Source organism: Gopherus evgoodei, chromosome 4 (genome assembly GCF_007399415.2).
Source record: "Gopherus evgoodei ecotype Sinaloan lineage chromosome 4, rGopEvg1_v1.p, whole genome shotgun sequence".
Lineage (NCBI taxonomy): Eukaryota > Metazoa > Chordata > Testudines > Testudinidae > Gopherus > Gopherus evgoodei.
The window spans coordinates 50,341,658-50,363,045 of record NC_044325.1 but is presented as its reverse complement, the minus strand read 5'-3'; the positions used below and the strand labels follow the sequence as shown (position 1 = coordinate 50,363,045).

At 40.5% G+C, this 21,388-nt stretch overlaps 1 protein-coding gene across 3 annotated transcripts in view; it reads left to right on the top strand.

Moving 5' to 3' along the window:
• The window catches only part of NPAS3 (neuronal PAS domain protein 3), an 858,327-nt gene that overhangs the window by 814,406 nt on the left and 22,533 nt on the right, over positions 1 to 21,388 (top strand). For all 3 annotated transcript variants that reach the window (XM_030559309.1, XM_030559308.1, XM_030559310.1), the window contains one exon: positions 9,434 to 9,540. In XM_030559309.1, coding sequence (XP_030415169.1) covers positions 9,434 to 9,540 — 107 coding nt within the window. The remainder of the gene's footprint in view (positions 1 to 9,433; positions 9,541 to 21,388) is intronic.

The window sequence follows — 21,388 nt, the reverse complement described above, 5'->3', positions numbered from 1 at the left end:
CATAAGAAACTCAGAGACTGGGGATGGAAGGAGCCTAAAGTGTAGAAAAAAAGTTGAGAACAAGCAGAAGAGCTAGCCAAGGACCCATTGACAGGAGGAGATACCATCAAGAGTTGAATTGCCAACAGGTTTAATGCAACCCTTTGATGTGAGAGCAGCTATAGAATAGCATAATTAGAAGGTTATAGTTCTCTAACATAGGCTCCAGTTCAGGAATTATCTCTATTCTGGACAGCATTTAAGCTCATAATTAAGTGCTCTTCTGAAAAGGGATAGACATAAGCATGTGCTGAAGTGCTTTGCTGAATTAGAGCCGTAGGCCTTTTAAAATAAATGTTCAGTTTCAGTTAAGAAATTATCTTATACTATCATGTTCTAAACTATATTTGTAATAATAATAGTACTTTGCAACTAGAAAGCATATTTCATCCAGGCTCTCAAAGCACTTTACAAGGATGGGAGATATTATCTTAATTTTTTAAACTGGGAACACTGAGCCACAGAAAGCAATTTGCTCAAGGTTACATAGAGAGTTAATGGCAAAATTAGAGTTAGAATGCTGGCTTCCTGCACTAACTTCTAGATTATGTAGTGTAATCTAGCAGTTAGCACAGATAGTTTAGGGAATTAGGAGTAGTATACAGATGGAACCTTTTGCCATAGTCATTGGCTTGAATCTGACCTATCTTGATAGTGATGGAAAGTCATTACCATCTGATAGCTCTCCAGTGGCCTCTGTGAAATGAGTTGTTGGTATCAGTCCAGTTCCTAATGAATAGGTCTCCTCTTCACAAAATCACCCCCCAGTTATTGGTACCTTTGTTGGCAGCCTCAACAAAGGAGCCAAGAATTGAATGGATGTGGAAAATGAACTACCCTTTCAGGTCAGGTCTGAGATGAATTGGTTGGGCAGTGTTTGGAAGATTTAATCTTCCTCTGCTGTCAATCTAGCATTTTGTATGAGTACTAAATTGTTTTTAAAAAATTAAACAGATTTTTAAAAAACTTTCCAGTATCGCTGTGTCATCATATAGCATTAAGGCCTTAAGATTCCTGTGAGAGGAGCCTGTGAAAAACCTATCATAGATAACAAATAGTCCAGGCACTGAGCACTGATTGAGGATTGGTGACCGTTTGGGAAAAGCTGATAGCTAAAGGTGTAGTGGAGCCATTAAACTTAGCTGGTCATTATTCCCTAGGAAGTGCCTTGTGCTGAGGATGTTATTGCTATTATAAGATGAACAGAGAGGCAACTTTATCAAGTAACTTTTTTTCTATTTGCTGTTGGTGTTTATTTTGAATGCTAGGACATAACATTTATGTGGTGTCACTGAAATTAATGATGAGGCATCTGTGCTTTGTCCCTCTTCATGGGACAGCAGAGAACGAGGTCCACTAGATTAGCAGAAGCGTCACTGATGGAACTTTGGGGAAAATGTTGGTAGCTCACTTGCACAGCAGAAGTTCCACTGGTGGACAGTTGGGATAGTGGTACCACAGCAAATGCCATATGGAAAATGGATGTTGCCTGCAGGGACCGCAGGAAGTGGAAACACCATTGCTAGACATTGGGAGGCCAGTAGCAACCTGGCTAGTCAGGAGGCTAGCCATTCATTGAGGCAACCCGCTGAGGCATCAGGAAGCCCTCTTCTGGGACTAAAGAAAGGGGCAGTGACAGCATATGGGGCTACAGAAAACAGAAGCATTCATTTCTGAATATGTGGAGTAGGCTACTGTTGCCCCAATGGTCATGGGGGAAGCAGGAGCAGCACAGCTGTGGTTATAGAAAAAAATTGGCAGCATGCTTGTGGGTAGCAATAAGCACTATTTGAATAGCTTCATGGAGGTTAGTGACAGCCGGCTGGGGAGTGTGAAGTGGAAGTTGTCATAAACAGATAGTTAAGGGTTAATGTCTCTTTTACCTGTAAAGGGTTAACAAACAGGGAACCAAAAACACCTGACCAGAGGACCAATCAGGAAACAAGATACTTTCAAATCTCAGTGGAGGGAAGCCTTTGTTTGTGTTTTTGGGGTTTGGCTTTGTTCTCTCTGGGTCCTGAAAGGAACTAGACGTGCAACCAGATTTCTTGCCAATCTCCCTGCTACAGTCTCTTATATATTCAGAATAGTGAGTATTAAGTAGAAAGGCAGTTATAGTCTTTTGATTGTTTCTGTATTTGCAAATGTGTAGTTTGCTGGAAGTATTTTAAATTGTATTTTGCTGGGGGCGGAGGGGCTTCTCTCTAGTGTCTATAAGCTGAAAGACCCTATAACTTTTACCATCTAAATTACAGAGACAACTTTTACTTTTTTTCTCTCTTTTTATTAAAAGTTTTGCTTTTTAAGACCTGTTTGATTTTTTCCTCTTGTTGAGGCTCGAGGGAATTGAGTCTGTACTTAACAGTGAAGGAGAAGGGTGGAATCCCTTTGGTTTAGATTCACGGAGCTTGAATCTGACTATCTCTCCAGGATAGCCCAGGGAGGGAAAGCCTGAGGAGAGAGAAGGGGGAGAACAAAACCTGATTTCTCTGTGTTGTGATTCAAGGAGTTTAAATCATGGTGATCTCCTAGTGTACCCAGGGCAGGAAAGATCTAGGAGGAAGAAAGGAGAAGGGGGGGGAAATGGTTTATTCCACTTTGTTGTAAGACTCAAGGAATTTGGGTCTTGGGTTCCCCAGGGAAAGTTTTTTGGGGGACCAGAGTGCCCCAAAACACTATAATTTTTTGGGTGGTGGCAGCATATCAGATCTAAGCAGGTAATTAAGCTTAGAGGAATTCATGCTGGTACCCCATCCTTTGGACTCTAAGGTTCAGATTGGGGAATTATACTATGACAGAAGTGCCGTTACTTAAGCTGAACTGGATGTTCACAGTAGATCACTGGATCAAAAGAGGTGCAAAAGAAGCACTACTCCTACTTTTGCAGGGATTCTTTTGTGAGCCTGCTTCGAGAAGCAGGAAGCAGGCGTGGCTTTACTCAAGTCTTGGGCTGTGGCCTATTCCTCTCTTCTTAGTGAAATGATTTGAATGAAGATCCCTGATCTACAGCAGAACCATGTGCATAGTTATTTCCCCCCATTATGAAACAAGATCAGTTAGCTAATATATTGGGTATTTTTAAAGCATTTACATTTTATTCTGTAGCTAGTTAGCTGGCTTTTCAACATGGTTTAATTTATTTTTAGGATTCTTTTTAAATCTTCACAACTGATCATATTGGTCCCTTCTGACCTATGAGTCTATGAGTCTACATAACCAAAAAATAGAGAGACCTATTTTTAAACTTTGGTGTCTAAGATGAGATACCTAAATCTACAGTTAGGCACCAAATAAGTGGGCACAATTTTCAGAGGTGCTGAGCATCCACTTCTCCTCTTGACTTAAATGCTCTTGTTCCTATTCTAAAAGTGTGTTGCCATACAGGTGACATTACCTCTATTATAAAGTTTACACCCCAAAAGAATATTTGCCATACACACAAGACTAAGCCAAACTCATAGTGTTCATGAGTGTGTTTGGGTGGTGGTTTGGGTGGAAATGTCTCACTTCTGGGTCCTGTAAAAGCCATAGTCAAAAGGTCTTGCAAAAGTCATATTATGGGGAATTAATTTGCAGGTTGTTTCCCTATTTAGATGTGCATTATTTATTGGTGAAATAAGAATATAAACCTATGAAAATTCAGAAGCTTTGGTCAAAATTTTCAAACTTGGATGACATCTAAATCTATATTTAGGGCCCTAAATAAAAGTGGCCTAATTCTTAAGTACTGAGCTGACATCGAGCTTCTATTTACTTCAGTATGAGTTGTGGATGCTAAGCATGTATGAAAATCAGATCACTTTTATTTAGGTCCCTAAATATAGATTTAGATGTCTAATTTAGGCAACCAAGTAGAACATCATGGCCATTGCTTTTACTTTCTTAAGGGTCAAATGCTGGGGAAAAAATCAAAGTTTGTGTAAAGAGTTTACTTCTGGAGAGCAAACATCAAGGGCTGAATCTTCATCCTGAACTGGTCAGGATGCCTGTACAACCACAGCTACTAACACAATGGTCACAGTGAGAAGTAGCATAAGAACATAAGAACAGCCAAACTGGGTCAGACCAAAGGTCCATCAAGCTTAGTATCCTGTCCTCTGACAGTGGCCAATGGCAGGTGCCCCCAAGTTAATGAACAGACAGGTTATCATCAAGTGATCCATGGCCTGTCACCCAATCGCAGCTTCTGGCAAACAGAGGCTAGGGACACCATTCCTGCCCATCCTGGCTAACGGCTGTTGATGGACCTATCTTCCATGTATCTGTCTAGCTTCCTTTTGAACCCCGTTATAGTATTGGCCTTCACAACACCCTCTGGCAAGGAGTTCCAGAGGTTGACAGTGCATTGCATGAAAAAATACTTTCTTGTGTGTGTTTTAAACTTGCTACGTATTATTTCATTTGGTGGCCCCTTGTTCTTGTATTATGAGAAGGAGTAAATAACACTTCCTTATTTACTTTCTCTATACCACTCATGATTTTATAGATCTCTATCATATCCCCCCCCCTTTTCAAGCTAAAAAGTCCCAGCACACACACATGGCATGATACTCTCCCAGTGTGGGGTTTTGTCTCTATGGATCTGCATGCTTCACCAACCTACCAACATTCCCTAAGGATCTGCAGAAATAGTTTCCTGTATGGAGCCTCCTTTACTGGGACTCTGGACTATTTAATAATGAGCACTCTGGCTCTAAGCCAGCAAAGCACAAGCCATTGACTGAAGTGGGAGTCTCCATGAGCTTAAAGTTAAGCATAAACTTACAAGGTTTATGGGATCAGAGCAAGTGTACTCAGCACTCGGTAGAATCAAGCCCCTACTTCTCAATCAGCTGCTATTTTTAGCTGTCAAGAGACAAACTGCCCATAGGGGTTGGAGTGCCGGGGGATTTGGCCCTAAATTAATAAATTAAGCAACATAATATAAAGTTATTTTTCAGTGGTTTAGTAATGCAACAATATTATATCCCAGCTTTGATCTGTGTATGATTTCCATAACAAAATAATTTTCATTCATGTAATCACAAAACTGATTTACTTTGATGTCCTCTCTCTTCGTTCTCATTTTGGTGACCTTGATGGACACACATTACTCTTATCTTGTGAATTGTTTTTTTTCTTTTTAGTTAAAAATACAAACCCTCTTTCATTCTTACGTCTGGACTGAATAGCTTTGTACTTGTGTTATTGTTGAATTCATGGGTTGTGGATCAGGTTCCACAGTTCACTTGCTTTATTTGACTTACTGTACAGTACTTATAATGCAATATTTTCTGACACTCAGACCATTCAAAAGGTCAAGGCTAAGTGAAGAAACAAGTGCACAGAGTGACAAGGGAGTTATTAAAAGACTTACTTGGACCTTTCAGTATTAATATACTGATATATACAAAAAACACCTTAGTTAAAAGAAAGTTACTAAGGTTGCAATAGTTAGCACTCAGGTTAGAAACTGCCATACAACCTTAATTCTTCCCCCTTGCACAGATGCTTTATGATACAGTCTTTAATTACATATTCATATACTATTTTTTCTACATTTATTGTACAGGGTGGATGGTACTCCATGAATGAAGCAGCTGTTAAATATTCTTTTATTTTCCTTATTCGATATGTTGATCCATGTCTTATTTACTGCATGCCATCTAAACCCTGCATTGAATACTGAATTATTAATTTCTTCACAGTCTTTTCTATGGTGCTTATCCCCATCGTATCCAAATGTTTCACAAAAATCAGTTAATTTATTTTCACTACTCTTTATGAGATAGAAGAATGTTATTATGGGAAAAGTGAGGCAAAGAGAGAATAAGGACAAAACGACTGCTAACTTGGGGTGCTACAATGACTGGGCACCCAACTTGAGACACCTTGGGCCTGGTTTTTTGTAGGTGTTGAGTATCCACAGCTCTCATTGACTTTAGTTGCTGTTGTGAGTGTTCTGTTCTTTTGAAAATCAGGCCCCAGATGTCTCAAGTTGGTCTCCCAGAAATTGAGGAACACAGAATTTGTGGCCAGTTGTGAAATTTTTAGTTCCAGTTCACTTGCCAAGCATCAGATAGGAACTCTGTGGTCAGGGATAGAATCCAGTTCTCTAGGGTGCATTCAGCTGCCTTAACCACTAACCCATCTCTTCTCGCAGTCCCCTATTTCATTCTCTTTATACCGTCCAACTTCTATAGTGCAAACTGATGTTTGAATTTTTTAGCACAAAGGGTCTACCAAACTCTAGTAAACATAGTGCAAATGGTGAGGATTTTCTACATCTTATTTTTGTGCCAAAACTGAACATATTTTTATGGAGACAGCAAGTTCATGCTCCAAAACATGGAGGCATTAGAGTTCTTCAGAAAGTATTCAGAATTTTTTTTTAATAATGGGAATAGATGGGCAACCTAAATATAGATTTTGGTCAGCTCCTATTCCCTAGGGTTGTATATTGTGGTAAATGGATCTCTTGTTGTTGTTAGAACTATATTTACACCTAACTAACCTATTGTAGCAGAAATTGCTGAACTATTTTATTCAGTTACTGAACTACTAGTCAGCAGGGAAGTCTCCACTCTTGATCACAGTTATGCCATTCAAAGACACTGTGACAATTCTAGGGGCAATGACATGTGTGCCACAGCCTAATTATAGATATAACTAGGTTCAAAATGAGTACAAAGGCAAGTGGTCCCTATTGCAAGGAAGAGCTGTGGATGCTTTCCTGACCAAAAACCATACCACCTTGATCCAAATTAAATACAGACCAGAGCTCTAATCCATCCTCCATTAACATTTATGGAAAGACTCCCATTGATTTCAGTGGAGCTGGATCAGGATTCGAGTGATCCCATTGTCTCTTGCATAGTTGCAAGAGTAAAACTGCCTTTGGCTTCCCAGGCCTTATCATGTGATTCAGACCATAAGGTCCCAATTCAGCAAATTTTTTAAGTCTGTGCTTAAATCCATTCCTGTTCAGCAAACCACTTAGGCACATGCTTATGGGCCTTAAGCACATTCCTAACATTAGACACATGAATAGCGATGGATTGCTGAATCGGGTCCTAAGTCAACACATGCTCTGCTTCTGGGTAGGACTGTGTAGCAGGGTGGTCCCCCACTCCTGCCTGGCAGGGCTGCAGTGGTAAAAGCAGCCCTGGAGAGGGCTGCAGCTCTAAAAGCTGGGCTGATTGGGGAAGCAGCCACAGCTGGACCACACCCCAATCAGGCCACTGCTGGCCTGTATAAAAAGGCTGGGAGCCAGGAGCTCAGCAGTCTCTGCCTTTAGAGGGAGAGGGGCCTGGCTGCTAGGGAGTGTACCTGGGTACCTAAGGTGGAGCAGGGCTGGGGGAAGGCAAGAGGAGCTCTGGTCTAGAAACGTGCCCTCCACCCACCCCAGGCTGCAGGCCTAGGGTAAAGCCAATTGGGTACTGGGGTTGCAAAGGGGAAACCCATGGGTAGGCAGAGGCAGCAGGTCCAAACCCCTATGCCTGTGATGAGTGGCTGATACACTGCAGTCTGCCTCAGGGAATGGGGGCTAAGTGATGACAGGCAGTAGCCAAGAGTGAGGCGAAGTGGCGATAGTGGGTGGGGGTTCCCCTCGGAGGGGGAGACCCGGATCGGTGGGGTACTGCCAGGGAGCAGCACCCCAGTTAAAGAGGCAGCGGGGTCCTGGGAGGGGCACGGAGGCCAGAGAGAGGAAAGGCGGATCACTGGCCTGCAGAGGGAGCTCCAGAGCTAGAATGAGCTAATTCCTGGAAGTCACCAGCAGGAGGTGCCGCAGGGGTGAGTTCGCTCCTCTACAGACTGGCACCAAGCATCTTGTGCCACTGGCTATTCTATGTACTGACTAGATTGGGAGACATTGACTTTCTCCCTGACACAGAATCTTTGTAATTTACTTTCTCCCGATAGAGACAGAAGAAAATACAACTGGTATTTGCAAAGGGCAAATAAATAGCATAGTTTACACTCATGTGGAAAGCAAGTAGTAGCTGCGTACCGTACAAATCGCACTCATCACACTGAACTGCGCTTTAGTTTAAATGTAAAAAAAGCTTGCACGCAATAGGGGCAGGAATGGCAGAATGTTCCCAGTCTTTCAATTCCTAGGTGTATAAAGGGGCAGCCAGCAAATTTGTGGGCCATCGGGGATGACCAATCAGAATGCCTGGTATAATACAATGGGCCAGGGCATTCCAGCTAGAGGGGAGTTTGTGCAGCCCTCCTGGGCGAGTCCCCCACCCCCAGCAAGCGTGCTTCAGTCACCCACTGTGTGTGGAGAGGGTAGTGGGACCAGATTGTCAAGGGACTGTCTCTCTGGTAAAAGAGTTTGTTCGGGACAGAGAGAAATTGATGAGTAATTTACTAACTTGCTAACATATTTTTATTACACCCCAGCTCTTACAGTCTCTGACTTTACTGCAAGGATTCACCAGACTTTAAAATTAGTACTGTCACTGGTAATCTCAGTCATATAATTTGGAGATGAGTCCATTCACATTTTGAGGGATCTGTACAGTAAACATTACTATTACTAAGCCTATATATCATCCTCCCTACAATGTCTTGCCTTCTAAACCTAAAAGATAGATGTTCTAGTTATACAAAACGAACATTTAGTGGGGGAACACTATATTTCAAACCCCCAAAATTTGTTTCTACTTTTAAAAAAACAGGTTTTCAAATGTTTGTGTAAACCAGGCTGGTTCACTCAACATGTATTCCAGGTTTTGTTATATTTTTCTGTACATACGCACACACACTCCGCTGAAAGGGTTCTAAAGTTTCTGTGTGGAATAAATCACAAAGTCCCAGCTGAAAGGGCCAGGAGTGAAAGCTGAGTTCCCAAATGAATAAGACTAAAAAAGATAACGCCCCCAGGCATCTGTATATCTCAGCATTTAAATTATATCCCTTGAAATGTCAGTTTGGACTTTGTGCCAAGAAATGGTTGAGAGCTTTTTTCATGAATATACCCAATGGAAGACGAATCTGTTGAATCTGTGTCTCTAATCATTTGATATGAACATAACATATTTTTATTTTATTATGTAACCTTGATCTTTTAATGAGGATTTTGAATTATTGCTGATGAGATGTAATTTCATGGAATTATATTGTCTCAGTGTTTGTTCTATGGATGGGAAGTGCTCTGAAACTTAACTTTCCATAACTTTCCATTTATTTCAGTGGACTAACTGATTTCAGCAGGTTTCTCTATTAAAAACAGTTTTATTTCAAAGAATGTGTCCTGTTTATACAGGTATTCCACTCAAATAAATAGCAGAGGCTTTGTGGTTATACTACAGTAATGAAAAATCTTTCTGTAGATTTCTATTTCTGTCATTTGAGAGTTCCTTTATTTTTTCCTTCTTAAATTACAGGCTGTATTTTTCCTTTGTAGGATTAGTGATTACATGGATCTGACCCCTGTAGATATTGTAGGGAAGAGATGTTACCACTTCATTCATGCTGAAGATGTGGAAGGGATCAGGCATAGTCACTTAGACTGTAAGTACCTCAGTTTTTGTCAAAATAATCTGGCACAACACCTGGTTGCTGTTGAACTATTATTTACATTTCATGATTGTGGATCTTCATATTGGGGCTGCCTTTTTGTTTTAATATAGTGGAGGATGGTTCAGAAGTAACTTTTCTTACTGTAGATTTTCAAGTCATTTCCTTAAATATACAAGATTTTCAATCTGTGTGAGAATGTGGAATTACTTAGATTTATATCATGGTGGTCTCCAACAGCTGTCCAGTTCCATGCACTGCCCATTATTTTACTTCACAGTGGCATGCTCCAATGAAATTAGACAAAGGTTTCTAACCATAAGAGAAATGAAGTTCTGGAACAGCCTTTTAATGGGATTAGTGGAGGCAAAAAACCTAACATGTTTCAAGACTGAGTTTAATAAGAATTTTTTGGAGGGGATGGTGTGATAAGGTTACCTGTAAAGGCATATGGCCAGTCCGTGACTTCTGTTAGCAAATATCTTTAATGGCTGAAGATGGGACACCAGATGAGGATGGTTCTGAGTTACTCCACAGAATTCCTTCCTGGGTGTCTGGCTGATGGGTCTCACCCACATGTTCACAGTCCAACTGATTGCCATATTTGGGATCATGGACAAATTTTTCCCCAGGTCAGATTTGCAGAGACCTTGGGGTGGGAGGTGCGTTCCTTTGCTGCATGGGGCCTGGGTCATTTGCTGGCTTGAACTAGAGTAAACTGTAACTTGAACTCTTTAAATCAATATCTGAGGACCTCAGTAACTCAGCCAGAGGTTACAGGCCTATTGCAGGAGTGGGTAGGTGATGTTCTGTGGCCTGTGGTGTGCAGGAGGTCAGACTAGATGATCATGATGGTCCCTCCTTAACATCTGTGAGATGACTAACTCTGTCCCTAATCAGAGCTGGTGCAAGGATGTTTTGCGCCTAGGCGAAACTTCCACCTTGCGCCCTTCCCCGTCCCCGAGCCCCTGCCCTGAGCCAAACTCCTCTCGCAGCAGCCCCCTCCCCGCGCCCTGAGGTGCCCCCTCTGCGGCAGCTCCCCCCCGCCCTGAGGCACCCCTCCGTGCCCCAGCTCACCCCTGCTCCACCTCCACCCCAAGCATGCCATCGCTGCTTCACTTCTCCCACCTCCCAGTCTTGCGGAGCCTAAGCTGATTGGCACCGCAAGTCTGGGAGGCGGGAGAAGTGAAGCGGCCACGGCATGCTCAGGGAGGAGGCGGGACAGGGGTGAGCTGGGGCGGGGAGTTCCACTGCGTGCCACCCCCCTCCCTTACTTGCTGCAGTTGGCTCTCCCCGCACTTCCCTGCCCCAGCTCCCTCCACCTAAATGCCAATGGCGACCGGGGTGGCCGGAGATCCAGCCGCCGTGGTCGTTGCTGAAGAAAATGCCACCCCCCAAATGCCAGCGCACTAGGCGACTACCTAGGTCGCATAAATGGTTGCACCGGCCCTGTCCCTAATATAGAAAATGAACTCATCACTTGCTTTTTTTATTTCTGACTGATGACATGGAGATAAACGGCAACATATTTGGTAGCTAAGAAAATTGCAGAGAACAGAGCTGAGCCATGAAGCTACCATGGATTTAACCATACAGTGTATTATCCTCTATTTTTATGGCTCTCATTCCTGTAATATCCAAATACCTATCTGTACCCAATCAGGATTAGAAGACTAGGAGTAGTACAAACACATAGCAAGAAAAAGTCCATGCCCCAAACACATATGTGTGTGTTCATATCTGTATCCAGATATGGATGCAACTTGACCCCCAAATATTTGAGACCAAATTCTTTCCATTTGAACACCAGCCTTTTAATTATAACCTATTTACAATTTTTAAAAATAGACACAGGGCTAATTCTTTTCTTGCTGAGGTTTATTATCGTTATTGAGGTTGCTCCTGATTTGCACTGGCATGAGAGGAGCATTAGGCCACTGATCTGTAATTTAGCTATACTTGGAGTAAAACCAGATGATGGTTGCACTGGATACTGCTAGAGCACTGTGTATCCTGGGATTTATTTCCCCAAGACACCCCAATTGGCAGTGAAGACACAGAGTATGTAATGAGAAAAAGAAATTTTCTACTAAGAGGCAAAACAAATCTCTGGTATAAGAGCACTACACCCAAGAGAACAAACTAGTTCAGTCCAATATGCCAATAGGGAAAACAGTGAAAAAACTAGTTTTCCTACACATAAAACTGACGTAAAAGCTTCTTGCTTGTTGCCTGCAATTGCAAACCTGGGAGCACAGTGGCCATCTTTGTGAAAGGCAAGAGAAGCTAATAGAAAATGTGCAGCAGCCATCTTTCATGTTGATAGCAGCGCAAAGACTCAAGCTTTTAGAAGCTCTTAAAAGAAAACAGCCCATAAAATCTGAAGGAACTAAAATATATATGATTGAAAAAGGGAAAATAGCAATGTGAGATAAAATTCAGAAAGAACATTAAAGGCACATCTAGGGGGGGAAAACCCAAAACAAACCAAAGCAGTCTGGCATTTGCATGCCTTAAATTCCCAACATTCAGTATCTCTGAGGAAGGGCAGTTGTTCAGAAGTGGAGACACAAATTCAGAAATCTGTTGGATGCACTTGAAATTGGAATTAAAAAATGACAAATCACACTTTTATTAAACTGTCTGGGTGAAGAGCTAAAAGATGCGTATGACTTACTGACTTAACTAAACACCTGGCAGAGATGAAGATCCTGTTTGAAAAAGACCATAGTGTTCTGACTGACTGACTACTTCTCTGAAATAGAATATGGAATATGAAACACTAGTTTTCAGGCAAGTGAGACAAGAACCAATAAGACTGTGTGAGAAGTAGTGTGATCCAGTGGATAGCCTGGGAATCAGAAAACCCTGTGTTCCCAACTCTACCACTGACCTGCAGCGTGTAAGTAACTTCAAACAAGTTACTTTACCTCTTTGTGTCTCTGTTTCCTCTTTGACCCTTTGTATGTCTTGTCTATTAGGATTGCAAGGTCTTCAGCCCCAGGGCTGTCTTTTATTTGAGATAGTTATGTTGAAAGTTGACTGAATAGTTACAAAAGAATCTCACTAAACTAGGTGACTGGGTGGCAAAATGGCTGATGAAATTTAGCACTGATGAGTGCAAAGTAGTGACCACTGGAGAAAATAATCCCAACTATACCTACAAAATGAAGGTGTCTAAATTAGCTGTTACCACTCAAGCAAGAGATCTTGGAGTCATTGCAGACAGTTCTCTGAAAACATCTGCTCAATGTGAAGTGACAGTCAAAAAAGCTAACAGAAAGTTAGAAACCATTAGAAAATAGATATAAAAGAAAATGTCAAAATGCCACTATATAAATCCATGATATAACCACACCATGAATACTATGTGTAGTTCTGTTCACCCCATCTCAAAAAAGAGATATTAGAATTGAAAAAGGTGCAGAGAAGAGCAACAAAAATGAGTAGGGGCATGGAACAACTTCTTCCATATGAGGAGAGACTAAAAAGACTGGGACTATTCAGATTAGAAAAGAGATGTGTAATGGTGGACAGGGGAAATATGATAACAGTCTCTAAAATCATGAATGGCTTGCAGAAAATGATTAGGAAAGTATTATCTACCTCTTCACATAATGTAAGAGCTAGGGATCCTCTGATAAAATTAATAGGCAGCAGGTTTTAAACAAACAAAAGAAATAACTTCTTCTCACAATGCACACTCATCCTGTGGAACTTGTTACCAGTGGATGGTGTGAAGGTCAAAAGTATAACTGGGTTCAAAAAATAATTTGATTAGTTCATGAGGGATAGGTTCATCAAGCTATTAATCAGTATGGGCAGGGACCTAACCCTGTGCTCTGGCGGTCTCTAAATCTCCAACTGCCAGAAGCTGGGACTGGATGACAAAAGATGGATCATTCCAAATTGTCCTATTCTGTTCATTCCTTCTAAAGCATCTGGCACTGGCCGCTGTCAGAAGACGAATAGTAGCAGAAGCATTGGTCTGACCCAGTGTGGCCGTTCTTATGTACTATGTTTCTTGTCAGCATCCAGCACAACGGAGCTCTGATCATGCTTAGGGCTTTAAGTGCTACCATAGTAAAAGTAGCAGTAATAATGAGAGACACTGACCAATCTTATACCAGATTCCCCACCTAGCATTCCGTTGTAAATTTGCTGACTTGGATGCAAATGATGCAGCATTGTTCAGTAAACAAGTATGAGCCATCAGCTCTTAGCTCTTAATTTGGAAAGACGTTTAGATATAGAATGAGTTACTAAAGTGACAGAGTCACAGGCCTTCATCATGGAAAACAATGCACCAAGCAAACCTGTAATCCCAGCAGGGCATATCTCAAGAAGTAAGATTGGGTTTCAGTACCCTTGCAGAAGCTAAAATGGCTCATACCCTCACTCAGAAAGATATCAACTTTTTGAGCAGTTGGAAAGGAATGTAGATATGCCAGGAAAAAACACTTTGTGGCAAATTGTCTATCTCAGGTGACAGAATCCAAATTCAAGTTAGGAAAGGGAAAAACTACCTGCTATGGTGAAAACAGATGTAGTCAAGATTCAAAATGTGCCAGGCAGTGGGATAGCTCAGTGGTTTGAGCATTGGCCTGCTAAACCCAGGGTTGTGAGTTCAGTCATTGAGGGGGCCACTTAAGGATCTGGGGCAAAGTCAGTAGTTGATCCTGCTAGTGAAGGCAGGGGGCTGGACTCAGTGACCTTTTGGGGTCCCTTCCAGCTCTATGAGTTCGGTGTATAAGAAGATGATAGAGGCTCACATTAAGATAAGCATGATAGAACCTCAGTCCCTCAAAATCAGACATGCAATAACAATGCAGAAAAGATGATACTCTAAAGAGGAAACTAGAAGCCCAAGTGAAGAAGGTAGCGCAGACCCTATGATAAAACAGAATCAAGACTTCAGGGGGTTGCAAGCTAAAAAAAAAAAAGTGAATACTTGAAAAAGAGCTTCAGAAATTACAGGAAATTCTTGAAAAGAGAAAAGTGGGAAAATGTTAGAACATGCAGAAACTCAGGAATAGTCAACATAAATAAAGGGAAAGTAAAACTACTATTGGATTCTGGACATGCACTGACAATAAAAATAGAAAAGGCAGAACTAGGAAGATTACTACATCCAGTCTTCAATTCCAGGTTATGCAGAGACACCAGAGAAGAAAATGAGCAAGTTGTTTAAGGAAAAAAATGTTGCACAAAACTCACAAAATATTCAGGAATATTGTTGATGGTAAAATCATTTCCTAGTGTACCATTAGTAACTTTTGAAAAGCTTTAGCACTATTTCAAATAAAAGAAGGCAAAAGCAGCCTTTTGAATGTGACAGAAGAACAGTGCAGAAAGTCTTCAGGTCTATAATAGGAACAGTGTTTTGTATGAGATCTGTTTTGCCCTTATGCAAAGCCAGTTGCAGTCAAAGGAAAAACTCCCATTGGCTTCAGTGACCATTTGAAGAAGGCCTAACAGAACAAAAATATAGGGGTGAAATCCTGCCTCCATTGAAGTAAATAGCAAAAATCCTATTGACTCTGGGGGGGTCAGGCTTATGTTTATTAATAATTGGTGCATTTGTAAAGAATTGGGGAAGGAAAGTATTAATGTGTCCATTTAAGGTGGAAGGCAGCTTGGGTGAAAGTGATCATGAAATGATAACAGTTCATAATTCTAAAGAATGATAGGAGGGAAAACAGCAGAATAAAGACAATGGACTTCCAGAAGGCAGAGTTTGGCAAACTAAGTGAATTGGTAGGTAAGATCCTATAGGACGCATGTCTAAGGGAAAAAAAGATTTAAGGAGAGTTGACAGGTTTTTAAAGAGACATTATTAAGGTCGCAAGAGCTAACTATCCCACGGCATAGGAAAGATAGGAAGTAGGGTAAGCGACCACCCTGGCTTAACAGGAGATCTTCAACAACTTGAAATTCTAAAAAGAGGTATATAAAAAGTAGAAACTAGATCAGATTACAAAGATTAATATGAAAAAATCCAACACAAGCATGTAGGGAGAAAAATAGAAAGGCCAAGGCACAAAATTAGATTAAACTAGCTAGGGACATAAAGGGTTACCAGAAAACATTTTACAAGTACATGAGAAGCAAACGGAAGACCAAGGACAGGTTAGGCCCATTACTCAATGAGGAGGGAAAGACAGTAACAGAAAAAGCACCAATGACAGAAATGTTAAATGCCTTTTTTGTTTCCATTTTCACTAAAAAGGTTAACAGTGATCAGACAACTAACATAGCAAATATCAGTGTAAATGGAGTAGGAACTGAGGCTAAAATAGGGAAAGAACAAGGTGAGACTTACTTTGACAAGTTAGATGTCTTTGTGTTGGCAGGACCTGACTAAATACATCCTAGAATATTTAAGGAACTAGCTGAAGAGATCTGTGAGTCATTAGTGATTACCTTTGAGAACTTGTGGAGGATAGGAGAGATTCCAGAGGAATCTCTGTAAAAGGGAAAATACAGTACCTATCTATAAAAGGGGAATAAGGACAACCCAGGAATTATAGACGTTAGCTTAATTTCAGTACTGAAAAAGATAATGGAGCAAATAATCAAACAATCAGTTTATAAGCATCTAAAAGACAATAAGATGATAAGTAACAGCATGGATTTGTTGGGAACAAATCATGTCAAACCAACCTAATATCCTTATTTGACAGGGTAACAAGCCTGGTGGATGGGGGAAGCAGTAGATGTGGCATATGTTGACTGTAGTAAGCCTTTTGATACTGTCTCATATTACCTTCTCATAAGCAAACTAGGGAAATATAGCCTAGATAAACTATAAGGTGGATGCACAACTGGCTGCAACCTGTATTCAGGGAGTAGTTATCAATGGTTCACACTCAAACAGGAAGGGCATCTCGAGTGGTGTCCCTCAGGAATCTGTCCTGAGTCTGCTTCTATTCAATATCTTCATAAACGATGTTGATAACAGCACAGAGAGTACACTTATAAAGTTTGCGGACGATACCAAGCTGGAAGGGGTTGCTAGCGCTTTGGAGGACAGGATTAGAATTCAAAATGATCTTGAGAAATGGTCTGAAATAAATAGCATACAATTCAATAAGAACAAATGCAAAGTACTCCAGTTAGGAAGGAATAATCAACTGCACAAATACAAAATGAGAAATGACTGCCTAGGAAGGAGTACTGCAGAAAGGATCTGGAGGTTGCAGTGGATCACAAACTAAATATGAATCAAAAATCTAATACTGTTGCAAAATAAAAGTGGACATCCTTCTGGGAAGTATTAGCAGGAGTATTGTAAGCAAGTCATGAGAAATAGTTTTTTCCACTCTACTTAGTACTCATAAGGTCTCAACTAGAGTACTTTGTCCAGTTCAGGTCACCACAATTTGGAAGGGATCTGGACAAAAAGTCCAGAGGAGAGCAAGAAAAATTATTAAAAGTCTAGAAAACATGACCTCCAAGAAAAGATTGAAAAAATTGGATTTGTTTAGTTGGAGAAGAGAAGACTCGGGAGAACATAATATGAGTCTTAAAGTATGTAAAAGTTGTCATAAAGAGGAGAATGATAAATTGTTCTCCTTATCCACTGAGGACAGGACGAGAAGCAATGGGCTTAAATTGCAGCAAGGGAGATTTAGGTTAGACATTAGGAAAAGTTTCTTAACTATGAGGGTAATTAACCACTCGAACAAATGTGCTAGGAAGGTTGTGGAATCTCCATCATTGGAGGTTTTTAAGAACAGGTCAGACAAACATCTGTCAGGGATGGTCTAGATAATTTTTAGTCTTGCTTCAATGTAGGGGACTGAATTAAATGACCTGTTAAGGCCCCTTCTAGTCCTAAATTTCTGTGATTTTGTATCAGACTGTATTGTGAGAACTCCATTAACACTGCTGGAAGCTGGTATAGAGCACACATTGTTAGAATTCAAAACAGACTGCTGGATTTCCTCTAATAAAAGAGTACTAACACACTATTTACGCATATACCTGCTTTTACTTCCACAGGACACTACATCCCATTGATTCCACAATTGTTGAATCAATGGCTCAATATCTTTTTTAAAAATGAGATATGGGGACATTATCCCCGTTTTATTCCACTGAACTTTCTGATGATGGTTTTTTCACAGATACCCCAGTTCTTTGTGTAACAATTAAACTAATGAGTGAGTATCCATCTCATAGTACTTAACTTGTAGAAAAAAATCCTATTTGATTTTGTCACATGCTTTTTCTGTATCTATTGCAAAAACTGCCACTGGTTCACTAATTGATATTACTCGTTCTTTCACATTTAACATTTTCTTTGTATTCTTTGCAGGCAAACTCCTATTCATAAACCTCACCCGATCAGGGTATATTAGCTGGGATAATGCAATTGAGTCTCCAGCATTTTCACTAATAATTTTCAGACATAATTTATAAGTGACACAGGCCTCTAGCTACCACATTCTACTGGCTCTGTGCCGGCTTTCCTTAATAAGATTATAGAAGCATTATTCAGAGTTCAAGGCAGTAGCCTTTCCTCCTACGAGTGGTTAAGGGCACTCAACAACAGGGGAGTTAATGGATCACTGAACTTTTGATAAAACTCGTAAAAATCCCTGTTGTCCTCAGGTACTTCCTTTTAAAAAATATCTGTTAAGTTTTCACAACAGCTGCTTGTGGTACAGAGCCCTAAATGTATAACATAAGCAATAAGCCTACCCTCTCCAGGAAGTGTGGAATCTTTCTAGATTTGCATTCAAAACCAATGGTATTGTTACATATCTGTAACATATTGCTCACATACAGTATACATACCTATTACCATTACTATTATATATTTTAATAAAACACAGTATTTATGGGCTAAATAGTCAAAAGGATCTCACTGCAGCCTGAAAAATGATTCCTGAGGATTTCACATGTAAGTTTATCTCCATGCAAAAATGTAGCTTTGTGCAGACAAAGTACTTTTGTTTGTACAAATTGTGTAGGTAGAAATCTAACAAGCTAATTTAGATGCACAACTCTCAGATTTTTGTACACATAATAATGAACAAATTAAATAATACACGTTGATGCAATTTTAGTGGCTGCTTTGGAAAACGGGGGCTGTATAGTAAAGACAGATTCATGATAGATGATGCACATATGACATGCTTTCAGTTCCGGAGCTCAGAGAAGGGGTTGTGTTATCTGTAAGAAATATGTAGATCCTCATTACATACATTAAAGTCACTATTAGACTTAAAACGTACCAGCCACCGTAGAGTTACAGGTCCAGTGAGGCTCAAATCCAGCCACTAGCTCTCAGCCTTAGTGTGCGGTAAGAAGATGCGTGAAGGGGGATAAGAGGAATCTTCCACTTCTGGTCTCTGGGGCTGCCTTGTATCTGCTACTAAAGTCTTGAGGCTGCAGGAGTGCCCCCATTGTCCAATTCACCTCTGAGTCTTGTGAAAAGGACAGGAGGATTTTCATAGCTGTGGATCCTCTGACAACACCTGTGCCTGCAGGAAGCCACCACAGAGGTGAGCTGCATGTCATGTGAAGGGAGCTCAGTTCAGTTCCTGCACATTCCCCTACTACCCGACTCCTGGGCCCCTGCTCAGTGGAATTACACCTGCTCCAATGCCAGGAAACCCTCTGTGGCCTTAGAGCTGGGGGCCCAAATGAATTCAGTTACTCTTGATTCTGGTTTTTATACTGTCTCCCGTATACAGTATGTTTTGAAACAATGAAAACAGGGTGGGACAAAGGTAATTTGACTCCCACTGCTCTATAGTGTGTAACACTTTACCATGTGATTTTCTTTGCTTGCCACTCTTATTCCACCGATGCTTGCTAGTGCCCCGTTCTGATTCACGAAGTCTGTTTGTTGTTGAGAATGAATGGATGTCACATACTGCTGAGGCATATGTCCCCAATTAATTGAAAAACTTAATGATGTTCACTGAACAGTTACATCAAGTACTTTCTGGCTGGGAAACCAGACAGGATATAGAAAAGTCAGGACCTCTGGAGGAAGCTGTGAATATACTCTTGGACAAATGTAGGACGATGTACTGGAATTTGAAAATGAATATATTGCTTGTAAGAACACTGTCACAAGCATTGTATATATTGGTATATAATAAGTGCTTTTTCATTTTGGAATCCTAATTGAGGTCTAAATTCAGAAACCTGACACTGACAAAAGAGATACTTGTCATCCTCAGCTTTTGCTTGGCAAAACATCATCCTATTTCTTCATGATTTGATTTACAGCTATAAGAAATACAATTCCTCAGAAACAGTGAGCAAGGGCAGTTCATTTCCCATAAAGCAAAGGTCTCTGATGAATATGTTTGGTAGCATTCTCTCTGATCTACTTTTATCTGGTTTCTAGTAGTTGGAATAAGCCAGGTTTTCTGAAAATAAACCACTGTACATTTACCTTGTTCACCACTCCTCTGTGTTTCAAAGGATCTTGTCCCTCAGTCTGCTTTAAAATCAGTTATATATTCATGATTTCTTTGTGCCTCTTCAGTAAGAAATTCCTATTGGCATACATAATATTGCTTAGTGATTTAGCCTACCAGCTGCAATTGAACTAACCCTTTTAACTCACGCACATCACTTAGAATTTTTGGTTCTCTTAATAACCTCAAACACATGAAAAACAAATAGAATGAGTTGATAATTCCTAACAGTAAAATACACTTCACATAGTTTGCCATCATGCTGTGGAATAACTCCACAATGTCAAGTAGCACACAATTAGTAAAACTGTAGGGGGAATAAAAGAAGTGTTTTGATCCTGAGAAATTTTGATCCTAATCAGATCAAAATTTCAATGCTCTTGTAGTGCTTAATATCTTCAATCACAAAAATAAAAAAAATCAAACTGATTTGCAATGTTAGGTTTTTGCATTCTGTGACTGAGGTAAAACGCTAAAATATACAAATGAATCTCTTTTTTGTACAAATTTATTATCATCACTAAGAAGCAAGATTGATTCTAAATTAGTGTGATAGAATGTCTGATGTTTAGCTAATCCTTAAAACAAGCCAGCCTTAGCAGTCTGACGGCAGTGTGGTACATTTTGGTTTATAGGCATTGCAAAGATGGTGGACTGCCTAACTGTTTGCACAGTAACCTGCTTGTCCAAACCATAGCTGACATGGTCATCTACTTCAGCGAGTGACTCAAGCATGCCCTTTTGGCTAGAAATGGTGGTGACGTAGCAGTCAGAAGGAACGAGAGATAAGGGGAAATGGAGATCAAACTAAGTGACTGGGAAAAGAGAGCATATATCAAAAACAGGTTTATTTTGTATTGAAAAAAAATTAAAGCTATGTCTGGATTTAACACATAAACAGTTTTTGTTTTGCAATCTTACTCCCTCGTAATTACTTCTAAGCCGGTATCATTGCGTAACTCAAATCACATATTTCTGTAATTATTTAAAGTTAGTGCTAGATTCTTTCTGTCTAGGTATGGAAGCCATCATCACAATATCTGAGCGCAGTGCAGATATTAATGAATTTATGCTGGCAACACCCTTGTGGCAAAATATTTTTCCCATTTTACACATAAGTAACTGACGCACAGAGCTGTTCCATTGGACCACAAAGAGAAAGAATGAGGATGACTCTATAGCTGGTGGTTAGGGACCCACCTGGGTGGTGGGAGACCCAGGGGCAAGTCCTGTTGCTCAAATTACTCATTAATTTTTTATACAGCCACAGAACAGCTTCAACAGGAGAGAGAGATACAGACTATCCTGTAACTCAGTAGTTAGAGCACTCTCCTGCGAGATGGAAGACTCCTGTTCAAATCCTTTCTCCTCCTAGTAGGAGGAATGGAACTTGGGTTTCT